General features: G+C 37.4%; 1 protein-coding gene across 1 annotated transcript in view; it reads right to left on the bottom strand.

The window, feature by feature from the left end:
• Nucleotides 1-19,829, bottom strand: part of BTC (betacellulin) — a 23,229-nt gene extending 3,400 nt beyond the window's left edge. The window contains exons 1-4 of the mRNA XM_070726897.1: nucleotides 19,669-19,829; nucleotides 11,758-11,856; nucleotides 6,626-6,731; nucleotides 2,938-3,084 (exon numbers count right to left, since the gene is read on the bottom strand). Coding sequence (XP_070582998.1) covers nucleotides 2,938-3,084; nucleotides 6,626-6,731; nucleotides 11,758-11,856; nucleotides 19,669-19,714 — 398 coding nt within the window. The 5' untranslated portion in view covers nucleotides 19,715-19,829. The remainder of the gene's footprint in view (nucleotides 1-2,937; nucleotides 3,085-6,625; nucleotides 6,732-11,757; nucleotides 11,857-19,668) is intronic.
• Between the last annotated feature and the right edge of the window lie 6,108 nt (nucleotides 19,830-25,937).

The following is a 25,937-nucleotide window of genomic DNA, read 5'->3' on the forward strand; positions in this document are numbered from 1 at the left end:
CAAGAATCAATACAGTATACTGTATATTTGTAAGTTGCAAAACTAAGTCCAAATCAATATTATAAAAAGGATAATCTGTAACATGTTTTAGCTATAAAGATTACATACACACACATATCCTAGGCAATATCAAAGACTTCTGGTCCAAAATTCTATATAGGCAAATCCAGATATTATGGGATCACCCATAACAGAATGTAAGTCAGCAGTATAATGCAGCTATTTAAAAAGCTGGAACTCTGCGGAGAGGGGCAGCATACAAATCTAATTAATAATAATAATAATAATAATAATAATAATAACAACAACAACAACAACAACAACAACAACATAGAAACATAGAAGATTGACAAGAGAAAGAGACCTGATGGTCCATCTAGTCTGCCCTTATACTATTTCCTGTATTTTATCTTTAGAATGGTTATATGTTTATCCCAGGCCTGTTTAAATCACTTACTGTGCATTTACCGACCACATCTGCTGGAAGTTTGTTCCAAGCATCTACTACTCTTTCAGTAAAATAATATTTTCTCATGTTGCTTTTGATCTTTCCCCCAACTATACATGGTATGCTTGTGTGTGTGTCTGTTAGTATATGGGTTTTTTTAAATCTTTAAATATTTTAATTAATTGGATTACTTATGATTTGTTTCACTTGTTGTGAGCCGCCCCAAGTCTTCGGAGAGGGGCGGCATACAAATCCAAATAATAAATAAATAAATAAATAAATAAATAAATAAATAAATAAATAAATAAATAAATAAACTAACTTCAGATTGTGTCCCCTTGTTCTTATGTTCACTTTCCTATTAAAAACACTCCCTTCCTGAACCTTATTTAACCCTTTAACATATTTAACTATTTTGATCATGTCCCCCCTTTCCCTACTGTCCTCCAGACTATACAGATTGAGTTCATTAAGTCTTTTCTGATAACTTTTATGCTTAAGGCCTTCCACCATTTTTGTAGCCTTCCTTTGGACCCATTCAATTTTATCAATATCTTTTTGTAAGTGAGGTCTCCAAAACTGAACACAGTACAGTGATCCCCCGGTTATTGCGTCCCCGACCATTGCGAACAGGGTAATTTGCGATTTTTCAACCCGGAAGTCAAAACACCATCTGCGCATGTGTGCCCTTTTTTTCTATGGGCACGCATGCGTAGATGGGGCCCGGCAGATCAGCTGCTGGGCGGCTTCCCTGGGTCTTCCCCCTCTTGCTGGCGGGAGGGCGAGCAGCGGGCATCAGCAAGGAGTTTCCCCACCGCCCACGCAAACTCCTCGCTGCCGCCCGCCCTTCGCCCGCCCACGCCGTTCATTCTCGCCGCTTTCGAGCTGAGTCCCGGAGCGAATTCGCTCCGGGACTCAGCTCCAAAGCGCCGACAGCCAGCGCGGAGAAGCCGTTCGCTGGCGCTGGCTGTCGGCGCTTTGGAGCTGAGTCCCGGAGCGAATTCGCTCCGGGACTCAGCTCGAAAGCGGCGACAGCCAGCGCGGAGAAGCCGTTCGCTGGCGCTGGCTGTCGGCGCTTTTGAGCTGAGTCCCGGAGCGAATTCGCTCCGGGACTCAGCTCCAAAGCGCCGACAGCCAGCGCGGAGAAGCCGTTCGCTGGCGCTGGCTGTCGGCGCTTTTGAGCTGAGTCCCGGAGCGAATTCGCTCCGGGACTCAGCTCCAAAGCGCCGACAGCCAGCGTGGCGCGGCTGTTTTAAAATGTCGCCGCCGGCATGGGGGGCTTGCCAGCACCCCCCGGACCCCCAACCCGGGTTTGGGGGGCTGCTAGGAAGCCCCCCATGCCGGCGGCGACATTTTAAAACAGCCGCGCCGCCCCCAATCTTCGGCTCCTCACTAGCGCTGCGGGAGTAAAAACACCATCTGCACATGCGCAGATGGTGTTTTTACTTCCGCAGCGCTACTTCGCGAAAACCCGCTCGTTGCGGGGGGTCCTGGAACGGAACCCTCGCAACGAGCGGGGGATCACTGTATTCCAAATGTGGTCTCACCAGTGCTCTATAAAGCGGGCTCACAATCTCCTTCTTCCTGCTTATTATACCTAGTTATGCAACCAAACATTCCACTTGCTTTCCCTACCGCCTGACTGCACTGTTCACCCATTTTGAGACTGTCAGAAATCACTACCCCTAAATCCTTCTCTTCTGAAGTTTTTACTAACACAGACACTTTGACACCAAATGAGAAGAGAGGATTCACTGAAAAAACCTTGATGCTGAGAAAGATTGAAGGCAAAAAGAGAAGCAGAGAATGAGATAGGTAGATACTATCATTAACACTGTGGGCACAAGTTTGGGTAGACTCAGAAAGACAATGGAGAACCAGGGGACTTGGCCTGCTATGACCCATGGGGTCGGGAACAGTCAGACAGAACTTAGCAACAGCAGTTTTTAAAAGCTAAATAACAGAAAGTACATTACATAGGTTACACAGAATTCTGTTCTATTTCTCTGTCCATTTATTATATTTTTAAAATTACATGAAGTTTACTATTTCTCTGGAACAATAGTGTAACAAAAGTATTGTACTTATACCTAACGGTATCTAATCCACTGTAAAAAATAGATGTGGAAATAAGTAAATTTATCATTTGATTTTTAAAAAATCTCTTTTTTGAATTTCTTCTATATCTTTATGTAAATGAACAATATTGAAGAACATAGTTCTAACATACCTAGCTAGAATTAAGGAAGAAATTTTACCTCAATCAGGAATAGTAAATTCAGTTTTATTTTCTTTGTAGATTTAAGGTTTAAGATTTAATTGGATTTGTATGCGCCCCTCTTTGTGTGTGGGAATGCATGTACATATGCATGTTATTCAGTATTAAAAATTTCCAAAAGTTACAATTGCTAAAGGCTGATTAACTCAATAACATTTGTAGTTTCATGAAAATACACATAGAAGCCAAATTTTCATTTTGTTGTACTCACTGAATGCAAGTGCAGATACATACAATCAGGATGATAAGCATTACCATAACAGCTATCAAAGAAACTGCCACAATTTGACTCTGATCTCCTCTTAGATGAAATAAGTCCAACTGCTCACATCTTTCACCAGTGTAGCCTCCCTCGCAGCTGTAACAAATATAGAAAAAAATACTTTGAAAATCAGTTTTCTTTTTTCCTTCAGGACTTAAGACTATTTCTACACTAGCATCTATCCCATATATCAGTGATGGCAAACCTATGGCACAGGTGCCACAGGTGGCACACAGAGCCATATATGCTGGCACATGAGCCATTGCCCTAGTTCAACTCCAAAGTGGATGTGTGCGCCAGCCAGCTGATTTTTGCCTTGCACAGATGCTCTGGGAGGGTGTTTTTGGCTTCCAAAGAGCCTACGGGGGGGGATGGGGGAGGGCATTTTTACCCTCTCCTGGCTCCAGGGCAGCCTTTGAATCCTGGGGAGGGCAAAACAGGAGCCAATTGGCCCACCAGAAGTTGGGAAATGGGTAATTTCCAGCCTCCTGAGGGCCTCTGGGGGGTGCAAAGCTGTTTTCACCCTCCCCTGGCATTGAATTATGGGTGTGGGCACTCGTGCATGCCTGATAGCGCTCACAAACACTCTTTCGGCACCCAAGGAAAAAAAGGTTCGCCATCACTGCCATATATAGTACACACTTGTGACTAAAGCAATCTTTCCTAGCCTGGTTCCTTCTAGATGAGTTAGGTCACAATTCTATCCTCATTAGCCATGCCAACTGGTGATTATGAGAACCATTTATTTATTTATTTTGTCCAATACACAATACATATTGAAGAGAATAGACATGAAGTATTATATATAAAGAGAAGATATAAAAATAGAGGAGAAGATATATGAAGGAAGAGAAGATATATGATATATGAGATAAGGAGAGACAATTGGACAGGGGAGGAAAGGCACACTAGTGCACTTATGCACACCCCTTACTGACCTCTTAGGAACCTGGAGAGGTCAATCGTGGATAGTCTAAGGGAGAAATGTTGGGGGTTAGGGGTTGACACTACTGAGTCGGGTAATGAGTTCCACGCTCCAATAACTCGATTGCTAAAGTCATATTTTTTACAGTCAAGCTTGGAGCGATTAATATTAAGTTTGAATTTGTTGCGTGTTCTTGTGTTGTTGCGGTTGAAGCTGAAGTAGTCATTGACAGGCAGGACGTTGCAGCATATGATTTTGTGGGCAATACTTAGATCGTGACACACCTGAAAGGTGCAGATTGGGGAAACCTTTGTCAGATTTGCAAACAAACTGCACATGCAGATGGATTGTAGGGCTTGAAAACTGCTACCCAATAGAATTCCTGATCTAGGAGAAATTCAGCTGCATTCAGGGAAATATCACCTGAACGTGATAGTGTTATGAACCTAAACAACTTAACGTGTGGTCTTCAATTTCTAGAATTCCATAGCGGCTTGCCGGCATGCTCTCTGTTTCCCTTTATGTTTGGGTTTTATTAGAAAGATTTGGAAATAAACACACAGTGGAAGGTTTGGTATACAGTATATGCCGTTTCCACATATGTTCGGTTAAGGCATTTTGGGGTTGAGTACCGCACCATTTAGACTAAATCAGTATTTCTCAATCTTGGCAGTTTGAAGACATGTGAACTTCAGCTCCTAGAATTTCCCAGATAATATGGTGGCTGGGAATTTTGGGGAACTGAAGTCCATACATTTTCAAGCTGCCAAGTTTGAGTAATTCTGTACCAGAGCAACTCATCACAGAAGAAAGAAGTTCCACTTTTATCCAAAGTGAGTAATTTCTGGTGTTGTCAGAATCTTGAAAATAAAGATAAATAATAATAAATCAATTAACAATAACGACACTCAGAATTTTATTTCTTATAAAATAGTTGGCACATCAGGAAACTTCAGTTGTCTTCATTGAGTGTCCCTGATAATAGTTGATATATCTTTACTTCTGTCAGGCAACAATCCTTGAAGACCTACCATGGTCGCAATTAGTAAGTAATGGAGAAGGAATACCATAATTACAATTATAATTCAATTACCCCCATCATCTAAGCAGTTGTACAGAGGAATCATTGAGTCTGTCATCTGCACCTCTATAACTGTCTGGTTTGGTGCTGCAACCCAACAGGACCGACACAGACTTCAGAGGATAATCAGAATTGCAGAAAAAACAATTGCTGCCAATCTGCCTTCCATTGAGGACCTGTATACTGCACAAGTCAAAAAGAGGGCGGGTAAAATATTTACTGACCCCTCACATCCTGGACACAAATTGTTTCAACTCCTACCCTCAAAACGTCGCTACAGAGCACTGCACACCAAGACAACTAGACACAAGAACAGTTTTTTCCCGAACGCCATCACTCTACTAAACAAATAATTCCCTCAACACTGTCAGACTTTCTACTAAATCTGCACTTCTATTCTACTAGTTTTTCTCATAATTCCTATCACCCATTTCCTCCCATGTTGACTGTATGACTGTAACTTGTTGCGTATACCCTAAGATTTTTTATTAATATTGCTTCTTCATTGCTTATTTGACCCCTATGACAATCATTAAGTGTTGTACCACATGATTCTTGACAAATGTATATTTTATTTTATGTACGTTGAGAGCATATGCACCAAGACAAATTCCCTGTGTGTCCAATCACACTTGGCCAATAAAAATTCTATTCTATTCTATTCTATTCTATAGATAAAAATTCATTAATAAAGGAGGGGTGGGTTCTGGATTTTCTCGCTGCTGGTTCATCAGTGGTATGGTGCAGGAATCCATGTGCAATGCTTAAAAGAAGCTTCTACACATGTGCAGAAGCTAAAAACAAGATAGTGGTGCCTATAGTACCATTGAATGAACCGGTTCAGAGGCATGGCAACCCTGGGTCACTGCAGGGTCCAGCAACCCAGGCCACCAAATTACTACCAATTCTATAGAACCGGTTTGAACTGGGAGGAACCCACTTATGTAATAAAGTTATATTAACTTTAACTCTAAATCTTTTTTTAAAAAAAATCTTATGCATGGAATCTTCCAGTTCATCAATTGCATATTGAGGGTATGTTTGAAATAAAGGTTGTAATATAGATATGATTAAGTCCAGAATTTTGCAATACCAAATCTAAGATATTGGCTTTGTTCATCAGAGAAGAAAAGTAATTTCAAAAGTTATAACTCATAGTTTCAAAAGGTTTTTTTAAAAATCAGCTTGCTCCACCTCGTCTTCAATCTCATAGATTCGTCATATGCAAAGTGGAGACCTAAACTAGGGGGGCCCCTCATGGACATTCTTTAAGCAATGTAACATACTGCTTAAGAAATTTTATAAACTTCTTAATAAATAATAAGTAGGACTTTAGCATTTTAGCAATCATCCTTGCACATCAGCATTAAAGAGAACCTGGAAAGGAATCCATAATTGGAAGACTTCATTATTAGTTTTAAATATTTTTTTTACAATATTCACTCCAGAATTGAAAGAACAGCTGAAACAAACAGTTTCAAATAAGTAAGATATTTGGCCATTAGTAGGAAACAGATTCAAATAAGTACATATTTGGTCTGAGCATGGCATATTCTTTGGAGATATTTGGCCATTAAAGTCATGCTCAGGTTTAACTCTTGGGAAAAGGCATGCTTGGTTTTGGAACGTACACGCAGGATGGAGTTTGTACCGCAGCAACATAGCGGCATCTTCCCTTGACACAGAAGTACTTGTACTCTTCAGGACATTTGGAAAAATGCCCACTCAACCTCAAATCTAGAAATAAGAAAATAAAAATAAAAATATATTAGTTTCTACTTAAAATACTTGTTCACCTAGATTACTTGTGACTAACTTTTTCCTGCTATTTTTGTGCTATTTTTAATAGTTTCCTCATTTTGTAAAATGTTTTCAGTAATTATATTCTTAATTCTTTTAATATCACTTTGAAAAATTTCACATGAACATTCTGTCTTTATTCCAATTCTGTGTCACATTCAAAGATGGTACTTTAACAGTACAACCTTATTCATATCTAAATTTAAATAAGTCAAAAGAACATTGAAAATGTGTTGAATCAAATGAAAATCCCATCAGGCCCAAAACAGTCTGTTTCTGCATTTTACCAGTAAGACAGGAATATAATGCTAACCTATGTTCCCTACAATTTTGTGAAAAGGCTACTGCATCCATTACTGAAATAATGATGCAACCATGATAACTTATAGCAGTGATGGCGTGCACACTGGCTATCACTTACGTGCTAGTGCCCACACCCATAATTCAATGCCTGGGGAGGGTAAAAACGGCCTCTTCCTCCCCCTGGAAGCTCTCTGGAGGCTAGAAATGCCGAGTTTCCAAACTTCTGATGGGCCCAGTAGACCCATTTTTCACCCTCCCCTGGCTGTAAAGGCTTGCCTGGAGAGGGCAAAAATGTCCCCCCCCCCATTCCCCTGGAGGCTCTCTGTAAGTCAAAAATGCCCTCCCCTAGTCTTCATGTGAGCCAAAAATCAACTGGCCAACATGCACATGCATGCGGGACCTGAGCTAGAGAAATGGCTTGTGTGCCAGCAATTATGACTCCATGTGCCACCTGTGGCACCCGTGCCATAGGTTCGCCATCACTGACTTATAGCCATGAAGGAACTTGAGCAGGGGGTTGCCTAGAAGATTTTCAAGATCCCTTTCAGCTCTGTTATTCTGTTGAATTGCAGTTCAGCAAAATTTTAAAAAAGAACTCTAAGTTATGAATCCATCTGATGATGTTATCTATCCCAGGTTTTTCTACTTTACCAAGAAATAGATTGTGGTCTACTTTGTCAAAAGCTTACTGAAATCCAAGTGTACTAAGTCCACTGCATTTCACTGGTTCACTAATTTAGTCACTTTGTTAAAGAATGAAATAGGATTTGTTTGGCATGATCTGTTTTTAACAAACCCATGTTGGCTTCTGATTATAACTTTGCTTTCTTCTAGGTCACGGGTGTGAAACTCGATCGCACCATGTTACATATCGTGATGTACCACAACTTTTTGTTTTTGTGGAGCTGGGGTGGGCAGTGGACATGGATTGCATGTGATGCATCCAGCCCACAGGCTGCCAGTTTGACACCCCTGTTCTTTCCAGGATCTTCCCAGGCATTGATGTCATACTTATTGGTTTATAATTTAACCACATTAGCTCTTTCCAGCGTTCTGATAGTTTCCTGGTTCTCCGGAATCTCTGGTTCCGAGATCTCATCTGCCAGTTTTTGCAGAACTCTGTGATGTAATCTCTCAGATCCTGTTGACTGAACTCATCTAGAGTGGACAAATGCTCTCTTATCATTTATTTATTTGCCTATTTTAATTTGAATTCCTAGACTGTCTTTTATAGTTCTGTTTGAAGACAGATGCAAAGAAATAATTAAGCAGCTCTGCTTTCTGTCTTCTTCCTGTCACTTCCTTGCCATCTTCTCTCATTAGTGGACTAATTGTTTATTTGACTTTTTTCATATTTTTATATGTTGAAATAAACATTTATTATTTTTGACACTTGTTGCAAGTCTAAATTCATTCTGAGCTTAGCTTTCCTGGCTTCATTTTTGCAGATTGAGGTTATATGCTGATATTCTACCTTAGTTATTGGTTGTTATAGTAAAGACAGCCGATGAGTCTGACCTGCAGAGAATGAAATATAAATAATTGGAAGAGAATAAGGCAGGGCAGAAGAAGGAGAGGGAAATGGCTTTATATTCAAATTAAGAAGATTGACAAGGTACAAGAGCAATTTAAAAACAAGTGGTGGATGTAAAATAAAAGAGATTTATCAAGATGGGAAATAAGCCTAGTGAAACACTGAACTTGATGAGAGATTAGGCAAGACAAAAGTTGAGAGAGATTTAGATCTTACATTATGCAGAGAGCCTGATTTGGTTCTTAGAAATCTCATCAGCAAGCAAATATACAAAACATGAACATATTTCCTTCTGTCAATCTCATGGCAGTAATTACTTCTCTTTGATTATTTTGATTTGATTTGATTTTTTTTTTGTTTTTTCCCATGGGTTACATCTTTGAAAATTCAAAAACATTTGCATTCTCAGAGCCAAGGATAGTTCTTCCAAATCCAAATATTTTTCAATTCTTGACAACTGTCCCTGGGTTTGGATTAAAAACTGTACTACTGTATTAATATAATCTTTAAAAGATTCTGTTTATTAAGGGATTATTAATAATTGGACAGGAAATGGAAGGCAAAGAATTTTTATAATAAATAAATTCAAACATTATTTTGAATATATTAGTAGGAGAATGTATGCATTTATATTTCTTTAAATAATCATTAAAACAGGATGTATTTATAATTAACCTATTGCAAAATACGTAAAAGCTTACTAATTGTGATTTTATTTATTTATTTATTTATTATTTAGATTTGTATGCCGCCCCTCTCCGAAGACTCGGGGCGGCTCACAACAGAGTAAAACAAATCATAAATAATCCGAGTAAGTTTAAAATATTTAAAGATTTAAAAACCCCATATACTAACAGACACACACACAAGCATACCATGTATAAATTAAACATGCCCAGGGGGAGATGTTTCAATTCCCCCATGCCTGACGGCAAAGGTGGGTTTTAAGGAGTTTACGGAAGGCAGGAAGAGTAGGGGCAGTTCTACTCTCCGGGGGGAGTTGGTTCCAGAGAGCCGGTGCCACCACAGAGAAGGCTCTTCCCCTGGGGCCCGCCAACCGACATTGTTTAGTTTAGTGATTGCCAGTTTCCTAAAATGTTATGCAAAGTTACATGTAATTACAATGAAATTTATTTATTAGATTTCTCTCCTGCCTTTTTTTCCTATATAACTCAATATGACATGCATTAGTAGTCACAAATTGGTGGTCCCTGGACCACTGGTGGTCCACAAGAACATTTTGGTAGTCAGCAGTAAAGCATGTGCTATTTATTGTTTTTAAAAATTATATTAGTAGCCCATGGGATTGAAAATTATTAATTTAGTGGTCCTTTATATCCAATAGGTTGGTGGGATTGGATTAAGGCAAATAAGAGCCTAAAGTTTTACTACTGAAGTTGGGGGTTTTTTGTATTCTTTTTGCGTCATCTTTTAGTCCATATATTGGACTGGATTATTTTTTATTTTTGGCCTTTTCTATTTTTTACTTTTCCTTTTTTTCTTTCTCTTTTTCTCTTTTTTAATTTAAATTTGGATTCTTTTTTCCCTTTTCCAATACTAATTTTCTTTCTCCAATTGGATATAATTTTTGGCCTCTTCTATTTTTTACTTTTTCTGTTTTTTTTCCTCTCCCTTTTTAATTTTTTTAATTTTGGGGGATGTTGCCATATCGTATTTGGATTACAAATATAATCCTATTTGGGTTGAGAATGGGAATCACATTGAATGGTATAGAAACAGGTACCACCATATGCAGCAGCAACAAGATCTTGAACAAGAGTTGATACTACAAGAGATGGAATTAGAAGGAGCAACGGGTCCAGATCTGCAAGAACAGAAAGATATAAGGATAACTAGATCGGCAAAAGCTTTAATGCAATTTGAATAAATATGGAGGATGAAATTAAGATGATTTCGATGAACATAAATGGACTAAATTGTAATATTAAAAAATCTAGAATATTTAGCAAATTTAAAAAAATTGAATCTGCATATAAATTGTCTGCAAGAAGTATATATCAGGAAAAAAGCATGAGAAATTATTAGAGTGCACAAGATTGGTAAAATCATATAGAACACTGATTGATCAAGCCAAAAGAGGTATAGTCCTGTACAGTATATCCAAAAAAACCCACAACCAATTCGAAACATATTTAGGCAGATGAAAAGGGAAGAATTCTAATAGTTGAAACACTTATGAATAACAAAAAGATTTTGTCAGTGGCAATATATGCACAAAATGAAAATCAAGGTAAGTTTTTTTAAAAAATTACACGAGAAAATAAAAGAGTTTATGAGAATATTTGTTTAATGGGAAATTTCAATTGCAAGAGTTAATTTAGACTATAATATAACTAAAAGGAATAAGTCACAAAGGAAAATGTTGCCCCAATTCAGTGATGGGCTCCTATGGGTACAGTCACATACGCAGTACCGGTAACAAAATTTTGATTTATTTTTTTATTTTTTTCTCTTCTGGTCTCTGGGTATGTTTTTCCTAGCACAGTAAATGCGGTTGAATGTGTATAATTTTATAAGAGCTGTGCATGTGTGTGTTTACACACACTTTATGTAGTAGATAATCAGGGGTGGGCTACTGCCCAGACGGTGGGGGATGCAGTGGGGTAGCAAAAATGGAGCTCCACCCCAGAACACCCAATTTGCACTGAAATATGTTGAAACAAAATTAATAAGCCATGCCCACAATGTGGTAGCAAAAATTTTGGTAGCCCATCACTGCCCCAATTCTTCTTTAACATAGTGGAAGTATTGATCTTGTTTGATGAATGGAGAGAAAAGTTTCCGAATAAAAGACAGTTTACTTTCTATTCTAGTAGTCATATGTCATGGCTGAGAACTGATATGATATGGACCAATTTGGAATTACTGAGTGATAGACTTTGAAATCGGTATCTGGGCAATTCACAATCCTATGATGGTTAAATGGAGAGGGAAAAGAAAAATGACAAGATGGACCTTAAACCAGGAAATACCTGGTGAAATACCTCTGGTTTTTTGGTGATTTTTTTAAAATTATGGTTTATGGTGATGTAACTATTTGAGGTATGGAGGAGAAAAATTAAAAAAAATATTGATTAAGAAAGGGAATTAAAATCCATCTGTTACCTGTACATGTTCCATTCATGTAATCACAGGAAAGCTTCTTGGTTTCCAGGGCGGCTGTTGCATTTTCACAGCTAGTCACAGAGCTGGAAATGACTATACCTTTGGTTGGGGAGGAGAAGGCAAATCATTTCAAAAAATATATTTATTTATTATTTATTTATTTATTGGACTTACCGTATATGCCGCCCCTCTCTGTGGACTCAGGGTGGCTCACAACAGATAAAAAGATACAATATAAAACATTTCTAAGCCAATTAATAGAATAATTACTTTAAAATTTGTTTTAAAGCTAGTCATTTAAAAAACGAACAATCACATCCATACTGTCACATTCAATACATTTACTGGGCAGAGACTGGGGTCTAGTGACCCCAAGGCTGCCAAAATAGGTGCGTTTTTGGGTTTTTACGAAAGGCAAAGAGGTTGGTGGCAGTGTGAATATCTGGAGGGAGTTGATTCCAGAGGGCCGGCCCCCCCACAAAGAAGGCTATTCCTCTAGGACCCACCAAACGGGACCCGGAGAAGGCCAACTCTGTGGGATCTAACTGAGCACTGGAAAGTGGTCCCGCAGGTAATCTGGTCCTATGCCAATGTAGGGCTATGGCATAGGACCAGATTACCTATGCCATATTTCAAGTAACTAGACTCAAATTACAATAATACGTCAACTAAGTGTACCACTTGTTTCTTGTTTCTAAAGATACAATTCCCATTTTTCTATCTTAATCCTAGCAACTAATATGGGTTTTGTCTTAAGAAAATTTTCAGTTTGGAAAATTTCTGAATGGCATACAGTAATACTCTAGATCAGGGGTCTCCAACCTTGGCAACTTTAAGACTTGTAGATTTCAAGTCTCAGAACTCCTCAGCCAGCTTTGAAGACCACAAGTCTTAAAGTTGCCAAGGTTGTAGACCCCTGTTCTAGATTACTTACATTACCTATATTCAATAACACTTTAAAAAGTACCTCATAACATTTGCCCCCAACTTCTAATAAAACAGTGGCAGATTAGCACATCTTTGCTAAACAGCTAATAGTTTTTCCCAGACAAGGAAAAGCTGAGAAAGGGCCCATTTTTACTCCACAGATTTGTTCTTTGAAAGAAACTTGACAGGAGTTGAAGGGGCTTTATCAGCTACTGGTACACATGAATAGAGCACCAAGTGTCATGCTAATAAACAGTATGCTCAAAGCATCAATAAATATAAATTTACTTATATTGTTTATAATTTATGATCATATTATTTATTTATTTATTCAATTTTTATGCCGCCCTTCTCCTTAGACTCAGGGCGGCTTACAATATGTTAGCACTAGCACTTTTTTAACAGAGCTAGGCTATTGCCCCCACAATCCGGGTCCTCATTTTACCCACCTCGGAAGGATGGAAGGCTGAGTCAACCTTGAGCCGGTGATATTATAGAAAATTTAATGCAAATATCTGAAGACAGTAGCAATTTTTGTTATTTATCTAAATTGATAAAAAGTACTGAAAATTGTTCAAATTTTAATGCATTTTAGAAACAGAAAAAATAAGATATGTTGATAATTTGTTTCATTTAGGTCCTATTAGGTTTCCATATAGATTGTTCTAATTTATTAGTTCCATGATAGGTCTGGCGGTGCAGTGGCTCACTGATTAAGATACTGGGCTTGTTAGCTGGAAAGTTCGACCCTTGGGTGCCATGTGATGGGCTGAATTCCTCCTTTGACCAAGCTCCTGTGAATCTAGCATTTCGAAAGTATGCAAATGCGAGTAGATAAATAGGAATAACAACACTACATGACGTTATGCTGACATTTGATCACGGAAATGTCTTTGGACAACATTGGGTCAAAAGCCTTGAAACGGAGATGAGCACTGCCCCCTATAGTCAGCAACAACTAGCAGAGTTGAATCTGCAGGGTCTCCTTTAGAAACATTTTATGTCCAATTTAAAACTACTACAGTATAACTATACTATACTATAATCTTTCCTCTAAAAATTAGCAATTTATGTTTGAGGCTGATTTTCCAAAAGCTACGAAACTATCAGATATACTAACATTTTGTTTATAGCTAATTAAATTAGTACTGTATTTACCAAACTTACTTTTTCCTGAAAATGTAAACTATGTTACTATGTATTAATTTAGTTATTTTAGATAATTTAGCTAGGCATAACTTTAGCTATTTTCACTGCTAAAAGTTCCAACATAAGACAGCAAATCACGTTGGATGCAGGGATGGATTCCTATTACCATCGTTACCGGTGCGCTGTGCACGCAGCTTTGCCTCTCTTGCATGTACGCACATTTTTATTTATTTATTTATTTATTCATTTGTCCAATACACAAATACATAGGAAGAAAAATAGACATGTGATAATATAAAAGAGGGTGAAAGTGGACTTAGAGGAGAGGATATATGAAAGGAAGAGAATATATAAGATAAGTGAAAGAAAGGAAAGACAATTGGACAGGGGACGAAAGGCACTCCAGTGCACTTATGTACGCCCCTTACTGGCCTCTTAGGAACCTGGAGAGGTCAATCGTGGAGAGTCTAAGGGAGAAGTGTTGGGGATTAGGGGTTGATACAATTGAGTCTGGTAATGAGTTCCACGCTTCGATAACTCGATTGTTGAAATCATATTTTTTACAGTCAAGTTTGGCGCGGTTCATATTAAGTTTGAATTTGTTGCATGCTCTTGTGTTGTTGCGGTTGAAACTGAAGTAGTCATTGACTGGTAGGACATTGCAGCATATGATCTTGTGGGCAATACTCAAATCGTGTTTTAGGCGCCGTAGTTCTAGGCTTTCTAGGCCCAGGATTGTTAGTCTATTTTCTTAGGATATTCTGTTTCAAGTGGAGGAGTGAAGGGCTCTTCTGGTGAAATATCTTTGGACATTTTCAAGGGTGTTGATGTCTGAGATGTGGTATGGGTTCCAGACAGATGAGCAGTAGTCTAAGATGGGTCTGGCAAAAGTTTTGAAGGCTCTTGTGAGTAGAGTGAGATTGCCTGAGCAGAAGCTGCGTAAGATCAGGTTAACAACTCTAGAGGTTTTGCTTCTGCGCATGTGCAGGAAGCAAAATCTTGTGGGAGCGCATTATTGATTATTTTTGCTTCCGTGCATGCGCAGAAGCAAAAAAATTGTTGAAATCTCTCTCGAACGCACATCCCCTCGTGACATTATGCTTTTTGTACACACGCAGAAGCAAAAACATTTCTGGGATGTGCACACACATAAGAGATCTGAAACACACAGCACAGCGATCGCTACCGTACTAGTAGCAACTCACTATTGATTAGATTAATTACATTAATTTCTAAACAAATGTGTCTAAAATTAATGCTGAAGACCCCCCTTGTCGCCAGGCGTGGGGATAATTACCACCTTCTCCCCCTTTTTATTATGTTTTTGGCCTTACTGTATGATGGATTAGGTTGAATGTGTATGATTGTATAGTTAGGGATTTTACTATGTATTAATGTTTTTAAATTGATTTAACTTCTACTATTAGATTTGTAATGTATTGTATCACTATTATGTTGTGAGCCACCCCGAATCTTCGGAGAGGGGCGGCATACAAATGTAATAAACTATAAACTATAATCTTAAAGATACCTTTATTCACTGATATCAATATAGCATTCCATGTCAACCTACAATCACCATTACTAAATAATATTTTAATTACAGGAGGCCTCAAACAAACATTTCTAAGAATTTCTTCAGCTGCTGGACTTTAATCCTCATTCCCTTTATTACCTCTTTCCAAAAGTGTTGTGTTTGTTTGTTTGTTTTCAAATCACTTGTAGGCCCAGACATATATCAACTGTACAAACCAAGTCCCTCTTGCTAAAGCTTTGTTAGGCTGCATAGTGATGTTTATAATTACTATTACTGTTGTTTCCACTCGGCAAATTGATAAATTGATGGCAAATTTAGGGGTATCCCTCTGTCTCTTTTCAATGATTGGTCCTTCTATATTAGGACACCATATAAAATTCAGTAAATAAATAAATAAAAACTGCCAAATATCAATAATATTTATAATAACATAAATATTAAATGTCAACAATAAATATTTAAGTCACATGTAATAAAAAAGAGCCCAAAGCACAAAAAGATAATTAATATCGGTCAATCTTCAACTTTTTGTTTCAGACACACTGAGATCACAGTTTCCAGAATTCTTAGCCAGCATATTTAACAAAAATTATATTAGTTTATGGGAAGCATTATAATTCCAAGTTTGATAACTAAAATGAGAATATTCTTAAGATAAGTACATGCTTACAAAATGCTGTAACAGAAATATAAAATCTGTCCCAATTAAGACAGATGTGCAGAAAAATAGTACAAGTACAGTGGTACCTCTGCTTAAAAACTTAATTTGTTCCGTGACCAGGTTCTTAAGTAGAAACGTTCTTAAGTAGAAGAAATTTTCCCCATTGGAATCTATGTAAAAGCAAATAATGTATGCAAACCCATTAGGAAAGAAATAAAAGCTTGGAATTTGGGTGGGAGGAGGAGGAGGAAGAAGAGGAGGAGGAGAATCACTGCTGAAGGAAGAAGGTGAGGTGAGGAGAATCAAAAAAATTCAAAACTTTAAGGCTTAAAAAAAAAGAGGGACTCTGAGACGGCAAGGAGCAAGCATCTCCAATACACTCGGCGCGAGGGTGCCTCCCATACACTGCCTCCCATACACTGGCTGCTGCTGTTGCTACCTGCTGCCTCTTCCTTCCCATGCTGAAGGGCTCCCTTCTCCTCTTGTTCGCTCGCTTTGTAGCCGGCGCCTTTCCTTCACTGTGGTGACTCCTCGGCTGCCCAGAGCGAAGGAAGTGTTCTCTGGGTGCTGGCAGAGATTTATTCCCTGTCCAAGTGCCCAGAGAAAGGAAAATGCTCCGTTCGCTCTGGACTGCCAAAGCCTCCTTAAGCATCACCAAAAGGCTCCTTTGGCAGCCCACGTGGCTGGGATTAAAGAGGGAATGACAGGAAACTGGCTGGGCCTTCATGCCGCTCTCAAATTTCCTGGGAAATTTTTCCCGGCTCGGGTTCTTAAATAGAAAATGGTTCTTAAGTAGAGGCAAAAAAATCTTGAACACCTGGTTCTTATCTAGAAAAGTTCTTAAGTAGAGGCGTTCCTAAGTAGAGGTACCACTGTAATTTGGTAAGTATTATGTATCATTAAACTGCTTAATCTTATGAAAATGAAACAGTCTAATAAAATATTTATTTACTGGAAATGTCAGTGAGTTGCACATGTATTTAACTAAGCAAGGACTACAAACTTCTGAAAGAAGTATAATTCTGCTCAGACGCCTGACATATTACATATGAAAAGTTTTTGATTTTTTAAAATATACAATGGATACGGTGTTTAAAATAATAATTAGAAAATATAATCAGTTCAACTTTGAGGGATGATAAGTAAGAGGGGAAAAGATTGGAATAATTCCCATTAAAATTTCAAAACAGGAATATTTTTGAGATGTTGAAGAATACAGCAATTAACATTGTAATGAATAAAGAAATAAACAAAGAAGCTACCACAAATACAAATATTGTTAATATTGTCATACCAGTATCTCAAAATTACCAATACAATTTTTTTAAATGCATTGGACCCATACCATGGATGAAACCTTTGTAGACAGGATACCAATTAAACAATTGCATCTGTATAATAGCTGTGCAGCCCTCTCTCTCTCTCTATCCCGCCCTCTGTGTTTTAATAGAGATAAATAGAAATTCCTAAGGAAAAAGTGTCTAAACTTCAACATATTTTGCAATGGCTGTTTTGTGATTAAAGAGAAATCTGGGTTTTGGAAGATTAAGGTTGAATCTGGCAGTGAAATTCTGACTGCATATTGCATTCGCCTACTTTTCTGTGAGTTAAATATTATTTATAAATTGCAAAAATATTAGTATGTTTAAAAATTTATATCTGTTATAAGCATAACAGTATAATTACTGTAAGTTATAATTAAAATAGAATTATCCTTTTTCTCACACTTCCCTTTTTTCCTGGCTCTGTTTATTCCATTAATTGTCTTGTTGCTTCCTTTATGTTCCCAAGGTCTGTTAGGCATTTCATCACAGTACAGTACCTCAATGTGAGGTCTATGAGTTGGTAGACTAGATAAGAAATATACTGGGGGGGGGGGGGGATATTCTAGAATAAGCAAACCACTTCCACACTATTGTCAAAAAAGCATTATGAATGTCTCAATTTTGTCTCCAGGAATTGAATTTAACTTGAGGAACACTTTATCTTGTAACATTTATACAATGGACATTATTCACCAGATGTATGAACAGGTCTTTGTCCGAAAAGTAGACTTCATTTCCAGGGAAAGCAACAACACAACAGTATCCGAACAAAGAAAGTAAGTAGGAACAGAAATGTACAGATGTTTTTAACAGTGTGTTTCATCACTAAGCTCTGACTACTAGTATTAAAACATTCCAGGAGTTCCAGAAAAACATGTAATCCAGTTAAACCACTTGCAATATCTCAAGGCAAGTGCCACAGAACTAGAAAATATTCCAATATTTAAATTGCTATCAACACAAAGTGATGTTTAGTAAAATTAATTTGCAGTAAGTATTTCCCAAACACTATTACTATCTGATAAACAAATCCAAATACATGTTCTGTAATGCCAATATTTTAAAAGTAATTCTTATTAATATGTTATTGATTATAAATTACACTTATTCTCTGTTGCTGAAAAACAGATACTATAAAATGTTCTAAATTTATAATGCAAAATTGTAATACAGTGCAAGTTAACAGAATAATTATTTTCAATTCTCTATAATGTAATAGATTGTTAGTGATATGTAGTGATATTATTGCAAAACTTAATTAACAAATAATATAATTTAATAAACACACAAGCCCACATTATAACAAAAACACTTAAATAAGAAATGTTACAAACTATTTTGGATGGTTTGTGATTAAACCATAGCAGTCTTTCTTTACCTTTTAACTTGTTTCAAACTATCCTGGGTTCTAAGGCCCCTTAAAATAAACACACAGGATAAAAATAGACACTTAGGTACTCTATTTAACTGGTATTTTGCCAAGCAATTCTGTAGCGAAGCAGCCAAATCTAATTGATGATATACTTGGCACCACAAAAAAATCCTACTTCTTATTTCCCTAGCCATAAAAAGTGGGTACTTGGTTTCAATAGCAAGATCTAAATGCAAAACTTGGTAGGTAGGAAGGAAGGAAGGAAGGAAGGAAGGAAGGAAGGAAGGAAGGAAGGAAGGAAGGAAGGAAGGAAGGAAGGAAGGAAGGAAAGAGTCCTTCTTTCACTAATGAGCAGGGCTTTTTTAATTGATGGAATAGATTTGACCATATTCCAATAGGGCAGGGATAAAGTTTTGTCAACAGCAGCCTAAGCTATCTTTCCACAGAGCTTCCTGTCTAAAAAAAATTGATCTCTTTTTGCATTACAGAGTCACAGTCATAATTGCAAGCACTTTGCTGTTCAAGTCGGTTGAAGACATGGATAAGTTCATTTCTTTCTAGCACAAGCAACAACACTGCAAGTGAAACTGAACCTGCTGGGGGATTTGCTTATTAACTTACTTGTTTATTAAATTGATTGATTTAATTTATATACTCACCTCTTGCTTATAAGAGGACTCATAAAGGCTTATAAATGGTTTGGAAATCCCTGCCAGATAAGAGAAATGCTAACAGCAGGATTGAGTTACAAATGTCATTCTCTTTTCCGGCAAGGGTCCCAGGGCATAATAGTTGCATGACTTATGTCAGAAAAGGACGCACCTGTTGAACGTCTGCCTGTCGTGAAGCTACCGAAGGGTGTTTTATGCAAGAACAGCAGCAAGTAGCCAGGAACCCACCCGACAACCGTGGTAGGTAGAAAGGAAACGTCAATCCTCACCCAGGAGCAGCAGAGGGCCAGAACTCAGAAGCGCGTCTAGAGCCATCAAAGTCGGGCTTCACCTCCACTTGTCAGCGGACCGCAGCAACTTACACGAAACAGCCACCGCCCCACAACTTGGAAAAGTCAGGAGGCGCCGCTGAGACGGAAAGGCGCAGCCTCTCCGGCAACCTGAGACGGGTTCCTCCGCCTCCTGCTTCTCCTGGCTGGAAGGCACAGGGCTGACTGCTCCGTGCGCCCTCTTTAACGCCCTGCGTGAAAAGAAGCCTCAGCCATCTATGCCACCCGGAATCGCCCGAACACCAGGCGCCCTTGCTGCTCCTACTCCTCCTGGCACAGACGGGGCGGGGGTTGGCGTCACCCTTTTTCCTTCAGGGATATAGGGAAATCTTTCCCAGTCCCAGAAGAGCAGTATTATTTCTTGCTATTGAAGTATTTACGCCACCAGTCAGAGGACTCCTGAAGACTTCCATAGAGATCATATCAGGCGCAAGGAAAGAGTGGCGGGACAGACCCAAGGATGCGCTCAGTTGGCAGGGTCCAGCCCTGTCTGAAATGGCGGGATACAAAAGCGACGGGATACAAATATCATGTCATAATCTAAAGTAGTGAATTTAGGCAAAGAATTTAGGTGTGAATAGGAACTCACTCCTTTGGCTGAATTCACTGCTTAGATTATTTAAATTGAGGAGCCTTAATGAAATCCATGAATCTCAGCTGTGATTCCATCCTCGGGGTAAAGAGTTTTGTGGATCTCAGCTTAAGAAGCACATTGTAGAAAAGAAACAGCAAAGATAAATAGTTGACCTATAGGAAATTATTAGTAAAACATCAAGGGGAAGTTTTAATTATGTGAAGAGACCAATTAAGGATATAGTTATCAATGGTTTCCCATTTGTAGTTATCAAAAAGATTTAAAGAGGACAAAAATATTTTTGGCATAGGCAATCTGAAGCACAATTGTATATGATGATGAATAACTAATTGTTAAAAATTGCACACTTTTGTTAAAATTTGATACAAAGACCCGGTTAAATTATGTATGATTAAAATTTTTGATTATAACATACAGATTGATCAATGAAAAAATATATGGTGAAAAAAAAGGAAATTTTATTGCGTTATGATCTCAAAGAGACTTTTTATAAAATGGTGTGTAATTTATATATGACACCATAAAAATTATCTAGAATATACGAAGCACTTTGAAAGCTAAAAATTTTTAGATTCAAATACATATTTTTATATAGAGTTTTTAAAATAGTAATTGAGTAATAGTAATTGAGTAATTGAGGCCAACTGAATATTTTATTTTTAGGACTAATGAATATATAGAAAAAAGCCCAGGTGATTATATTAGTACAGTATGACATTACTATAGTGAGATTATTACATTTCTACAAATATAAAAAGATCAAATGCTACCCACAATGAAGGAATGGCTGACAAAATTGAAGATCTTGCTGAGAGAGATAAATTAATTTATTTGCTTACAGAAAAGGCAATGCCTACATTTATTGGTGAGCAGAAACCTCCTATGGCAGTGGTTCTCAACAAGGGTTGCCTAGGTCCATGGGAAAATACAAATTTTCCATGGTGTTAGGAATTAAGGCTTCTATTATCATGCCTTGGAACATATTTTTACAATCGACCAATCAGGCGTTTACAGTGGGTGTGTCCCTCTGACCTTCCTGCCAATCAGCTTAAAGCTCTGTTGGGGGAATTGGCTTATGGTTGGGGGTCACCACAACATGAGGAACTTTATTAAGGGGTCTCAACCATTAGAAAGGTTGAGAACCACTGCCTTATGGACTCTTTTTGCATAAAAATGATTAGAAAGGACACATTGTAGAAAGAAGGGAATGGGTAAAGAGGAAGATTAAGATATAATGGTATTTACAACTGCCATGAAAAATATTGAAACTCTATCTTTTTCTTTCCCTTCTTTATTTTACTTTTTTCCTTTCCTTCACTGTGTCTTTGATTCCTTTCCCTCTTTTTTCCTTTCTTCATATTTATATTACAATTAATTTTTTATCTTTTTAAAAAAAGATTTATTTGAAAAATTATGATATATATTTTATATTCCAGTATTATATAAATTATATAGATATAAATATTTAAAATAAAATTGCTCATCTTTCAAGTCTATTCTGATTAACTAAGGTTTGCAAGGGTTATTGGTTATAGATCTTATATCTAACAGCTTTTTGGGGGGTGGATTCACAATACATGCAATCACCACGGAGCAGAATTAAATGCTTCATTCCTGGGTTTCTTTTAAGAGCAAAAGCCTGACTTAGGCTTAGTTCAGAGAGCCAGAGCAAGGATGAAGAATTAGTAAGAGGTTTTGTTTTGATTTTTTTCTCAGGCTGATCTTGCCTAGGCTCCAAAACTAAGCAAATTTGGGCCTTATCAGTACTTTGATGGAAAACTACCAAGTATATCATGGCTGTAAACTGGTTTAGAAACAAAAATATCCAGGAAGAATCAATGGAAACCACTTCCTCTATTATTGCAAAATAAACTACTGTATATGCAGGAAGTCATGAGGATTCGCGAATAATCCCAAGGATACTTCATTTTTCAAATACCGTACTTTATTTTTGTTCTGGTGAACAAAACTCTTAACTCTTCACACTAGAATTATAGGCAAGCTTTTCTAAAAGATCCTCTGGATGATTATTAGGACCTAAAGTTTGGGATATAAATAATAGATTTGGGATATAAATAATAGATAGGATGACTCCATGGCAGAGAAGGCCTATCTCCCAGGACCCACCAAATTTAGATCCTTAGCAAGTTTCTAGAGCATGCCTTCCAGATCTGATGGGATTTAGTGATTTAATCAGAGAGATGGTCCCTTAAATAACTTTATTCTTTGTTTCTTTGTTTCTTTGTTTTCTTTATTCCTACAGTTTATGGATCAGAGATATGCCAGAGTACAGATACTTTAATTGCCTGCAGCCCTGCTTTCTACATCATGGATGGAAATAATTTTTCACTCCCAATCTTTCACCTCTCCTATTTCTTGACGACTTTCCTTTTAAATATGAGGATAGATATTACTGAATATGTTTTGCACAAAATCAACTTGTCTCAAAATATTTATTTAAAGTATTTTTCTTTAATCAGTTAAAATAATATTGAGTACAGTAGTCTACATCTATTGTTTAAGATTTTTAGATTTGAATCCCATCTTTTCTCCAGGATTCAGAGTAATTTAGGTAGATATTTATCTTCATTTTACCTCTACAGCAGTCCTGTGAGATAGGGCTGAGGAAGTATGACTAGCCAAAAGTCATTCACTGAAGGTTGACATGAATTGTTATCCCTTGAATCTTTGTCCAATATTTTAAACATTTCTATGCACTACAAATGCTCCATCTTTTTAAACATGACACTACCCACTTCATTTAAACATGAGACCACCTACTTCATTTAATAGTTCACAGCACATTTAATAAATCATAAATGAGACTACATAGTTTATTTAATAGAAATGTGTTGTATCCTGTAATGGCTACCTTGTATCTCTGTGAATAGTTTGTTCCTTGCTAAAGCGCTGTCTGAGCTGGAAATCAGGAAGTCGCTCCTGATTGGCTCAGACGCGCCCTGCTCTTGCTTTGGCGGGAACCGCAAATGTATAAAAGAAGCGGTTTCTCCCAAGCAGAGCAGACGGTACTCGCTGAGAGTCACTTACCTATGCTGAGCTGAATAAAAGTACCATTCTAACCAACCCTGCCTCTGGGTTTACTTCAAAATGGAATTGTACCATTGTTGTATAAAAATCCAATATTAGGTAAAATTCTGAAAGAATTAGACATAGGGGAAATGATTTGGAATTTGGAACTCATCAATTGTGTTTTATTTAATATTTTATAAAGTTAAAGAATCACTACAAGGTACTAGTAATTTCTCTAGCAGTGAACTATATGCAGAACATGGTTTTCTATGAGAGGAAGATGAAACAAGTGACCGTATTTAATGACTTGTATTGGATACCTAAATAAGTTAGTATTTCATTTATTTTTGATTTAGTAATAGTAAAATACCATAAACCACATTAACTAGCCTGTTTTACTATTTGTGGGAGTTCAACTACATGTATTTATATATAATGTAGCTTCAATAACTTACAATTAACCAAATACATGACATAACATATAAACCAGATCACAGTGAGAAGAGAACAGTTTCAAATTCTGATTTCCTTAAAATAAAAATGGTGGCCATTTAAGATTCAGACACGAGTAAGCCACAGATGAAAATAACTGTGTTTAATGAGTCACTGAAAACCATTTCCTGTGTCTATGCTGCTGCTGCTGTTTTAAAAAATGTAAGAAAATAAAATTCCTTATTCTTAACTGTTGCATATTTTCACCTAGAATCCTGAGGCATGGTATGTGTAAGCATTCCAGATCAACAAGTGGTCGGCTTCATATTAAAAGTTTGTAGAGATTCTTAGTCATCCAGGTCATGGTTGTCCCAAAGGTGCTTTTCCAGGAGGCAACTGAACTTCCTTGTTTTTTGTTTTTGTTTTGAAGATGTTTCACTTCTCATCCAAGAAGCTTCTTCAGGGGAATGGAAAGTTTTATATTCCATGCAGGAATATAAACAACTGGTAATTTTCATCCTTTTACACTAGAGAATCATTAAAGCTCTTGGAGGTTTTCTGTGTCCTCAGGGTTGCCCGAGTATTACTTCTGGTTCCTGTGGTCTACAACCCCCCCCCCTGGAAATCCATTCCTACTCCCACGCCATTCAAAGAGTATGTATCCCAAATTGTATAGCTAAAAATTTGTAGAGATTCTCAGTCATCGAAGTCATAGTTATCTCAAAGGTGCTTTTTCAGCAGGCAACTGGACTTTCTTTCGGGGTTTTTTTTAATTAAGACTTTTCATTTCTCATCAAAGATTTTCAGTTGTCTGGAAGGAATATAAACCCTTCCACTTACCATTATCCTGTCAGAGCTGAAAATGCTTCTTGGATGAGAAATGAAATGTCTTCAAAAGAAAAGAAAAAAAAACCCAAGAAAGTCCATCTTTGGGTCAGCTTCATACCGTTTAGCAGCTAGGCTGTTCTTGTAAAATGTTCCTTTTCTGTACTAAATCTTTACTGTATAATTTCTATTGTATCATAACTCTCATGATCAAAATATAATATACCATATTTTTCAAAGTATAAGACGCACCGGAGTATAAGACGCACCCTAGTTTTTGGGGAGGAAGATAGAGAAAATAATCTGCTTACCAGGTATTCATCTGGCTAGTGTCCTTAGCCATTACATTATTTTATCCCTGGTTAGGGCTTTAAAAAAACTTTATTCGGAGAGAGTAACAATGAAAGAGCTTTCAAGCCAGTAAGAGCTGGGAATATCATTAGCACCTGGAAAGAAACATTTGGAGCAAGTAGAGCAATGGAAAAAACCCTGTTAAGACTTAGGACTTAGAAAACATTCTTCACACAGAGTAACAATGAAAGAGCTTGCAAGCTGGTGAGAGCTGGGAACATTGTTAGCACCTGGTTAGGGCTGGAAAGAAATTTATTCAGAGCAAGTTAGAGCAATGAAAAAACCTTAGGGCTTGGAAAACATTATTTGCAGAAAGCAACAAGGAAAGAGTTTACAAGCCAGTAAGAGCTGGAAACATAGTTAGTACCTGGTTAGAGCTGGAAAGAAATATTCGGAACAAGTAAACAATGAAAAACCCCCCTACAAAGACAGGGTTTGGAAAACATTCTTCACAGAGAGAAACAATGAAAGAGGTTGCAAGCGGTAAGAACTGGGAATATCATTAGCACCTGGTTAGGGCTGGAAAGAAACTTACTTGGAGTAAGTTAGAGCAATGAAAAAAACCCTGCAAAGACTTAGGGCTTGGAAAACATTATTTGCAGAGAGTGACAATGACAGCGCCTACAAGGTAAAAGCTGGGAAGATCGTTAGCAGCTAGTTGGGGGGGGGGAGTTACATTCAAAGTATAAGATGCACCCAAATTATCAGCCTCTTTCAGGGAGGAAAAAGGTGTGTGTTATACTCCAAAATATACAGTATATGATAAAGCTATAAAGAGAACTGCCCCAGTTTGTTTACCCTATAATTTATTATTTGTCCAGGGGTTGAGATACAGTTGTCAGTGTATTATGATAAGGTTCAAAGTTATGTTATGTTGAAACCATATAAGGGTTATATTATATAAGGAAGAGATAGATGCAGCCATCTTGGACTCTAATTATTTATGGTTTCTTCTTCTTGTTGTTCTTCTTGTTCT

Source organism: Erythrolamprus reginae, chromosome Z (genome assembly GCF_031021105.1).
Source record: "Erythrolamprus reginae isolate rEryReg1 chromosome Z, rEryReg1.hap1, whole genome shotgun sequence".
Lineage (NCBI taxonomy): Eukaryota > Metazoa > Chordata > Lepidosauria > Squamata > Dipsadidae > Erythrolamprus > Erythrolamprus reginae.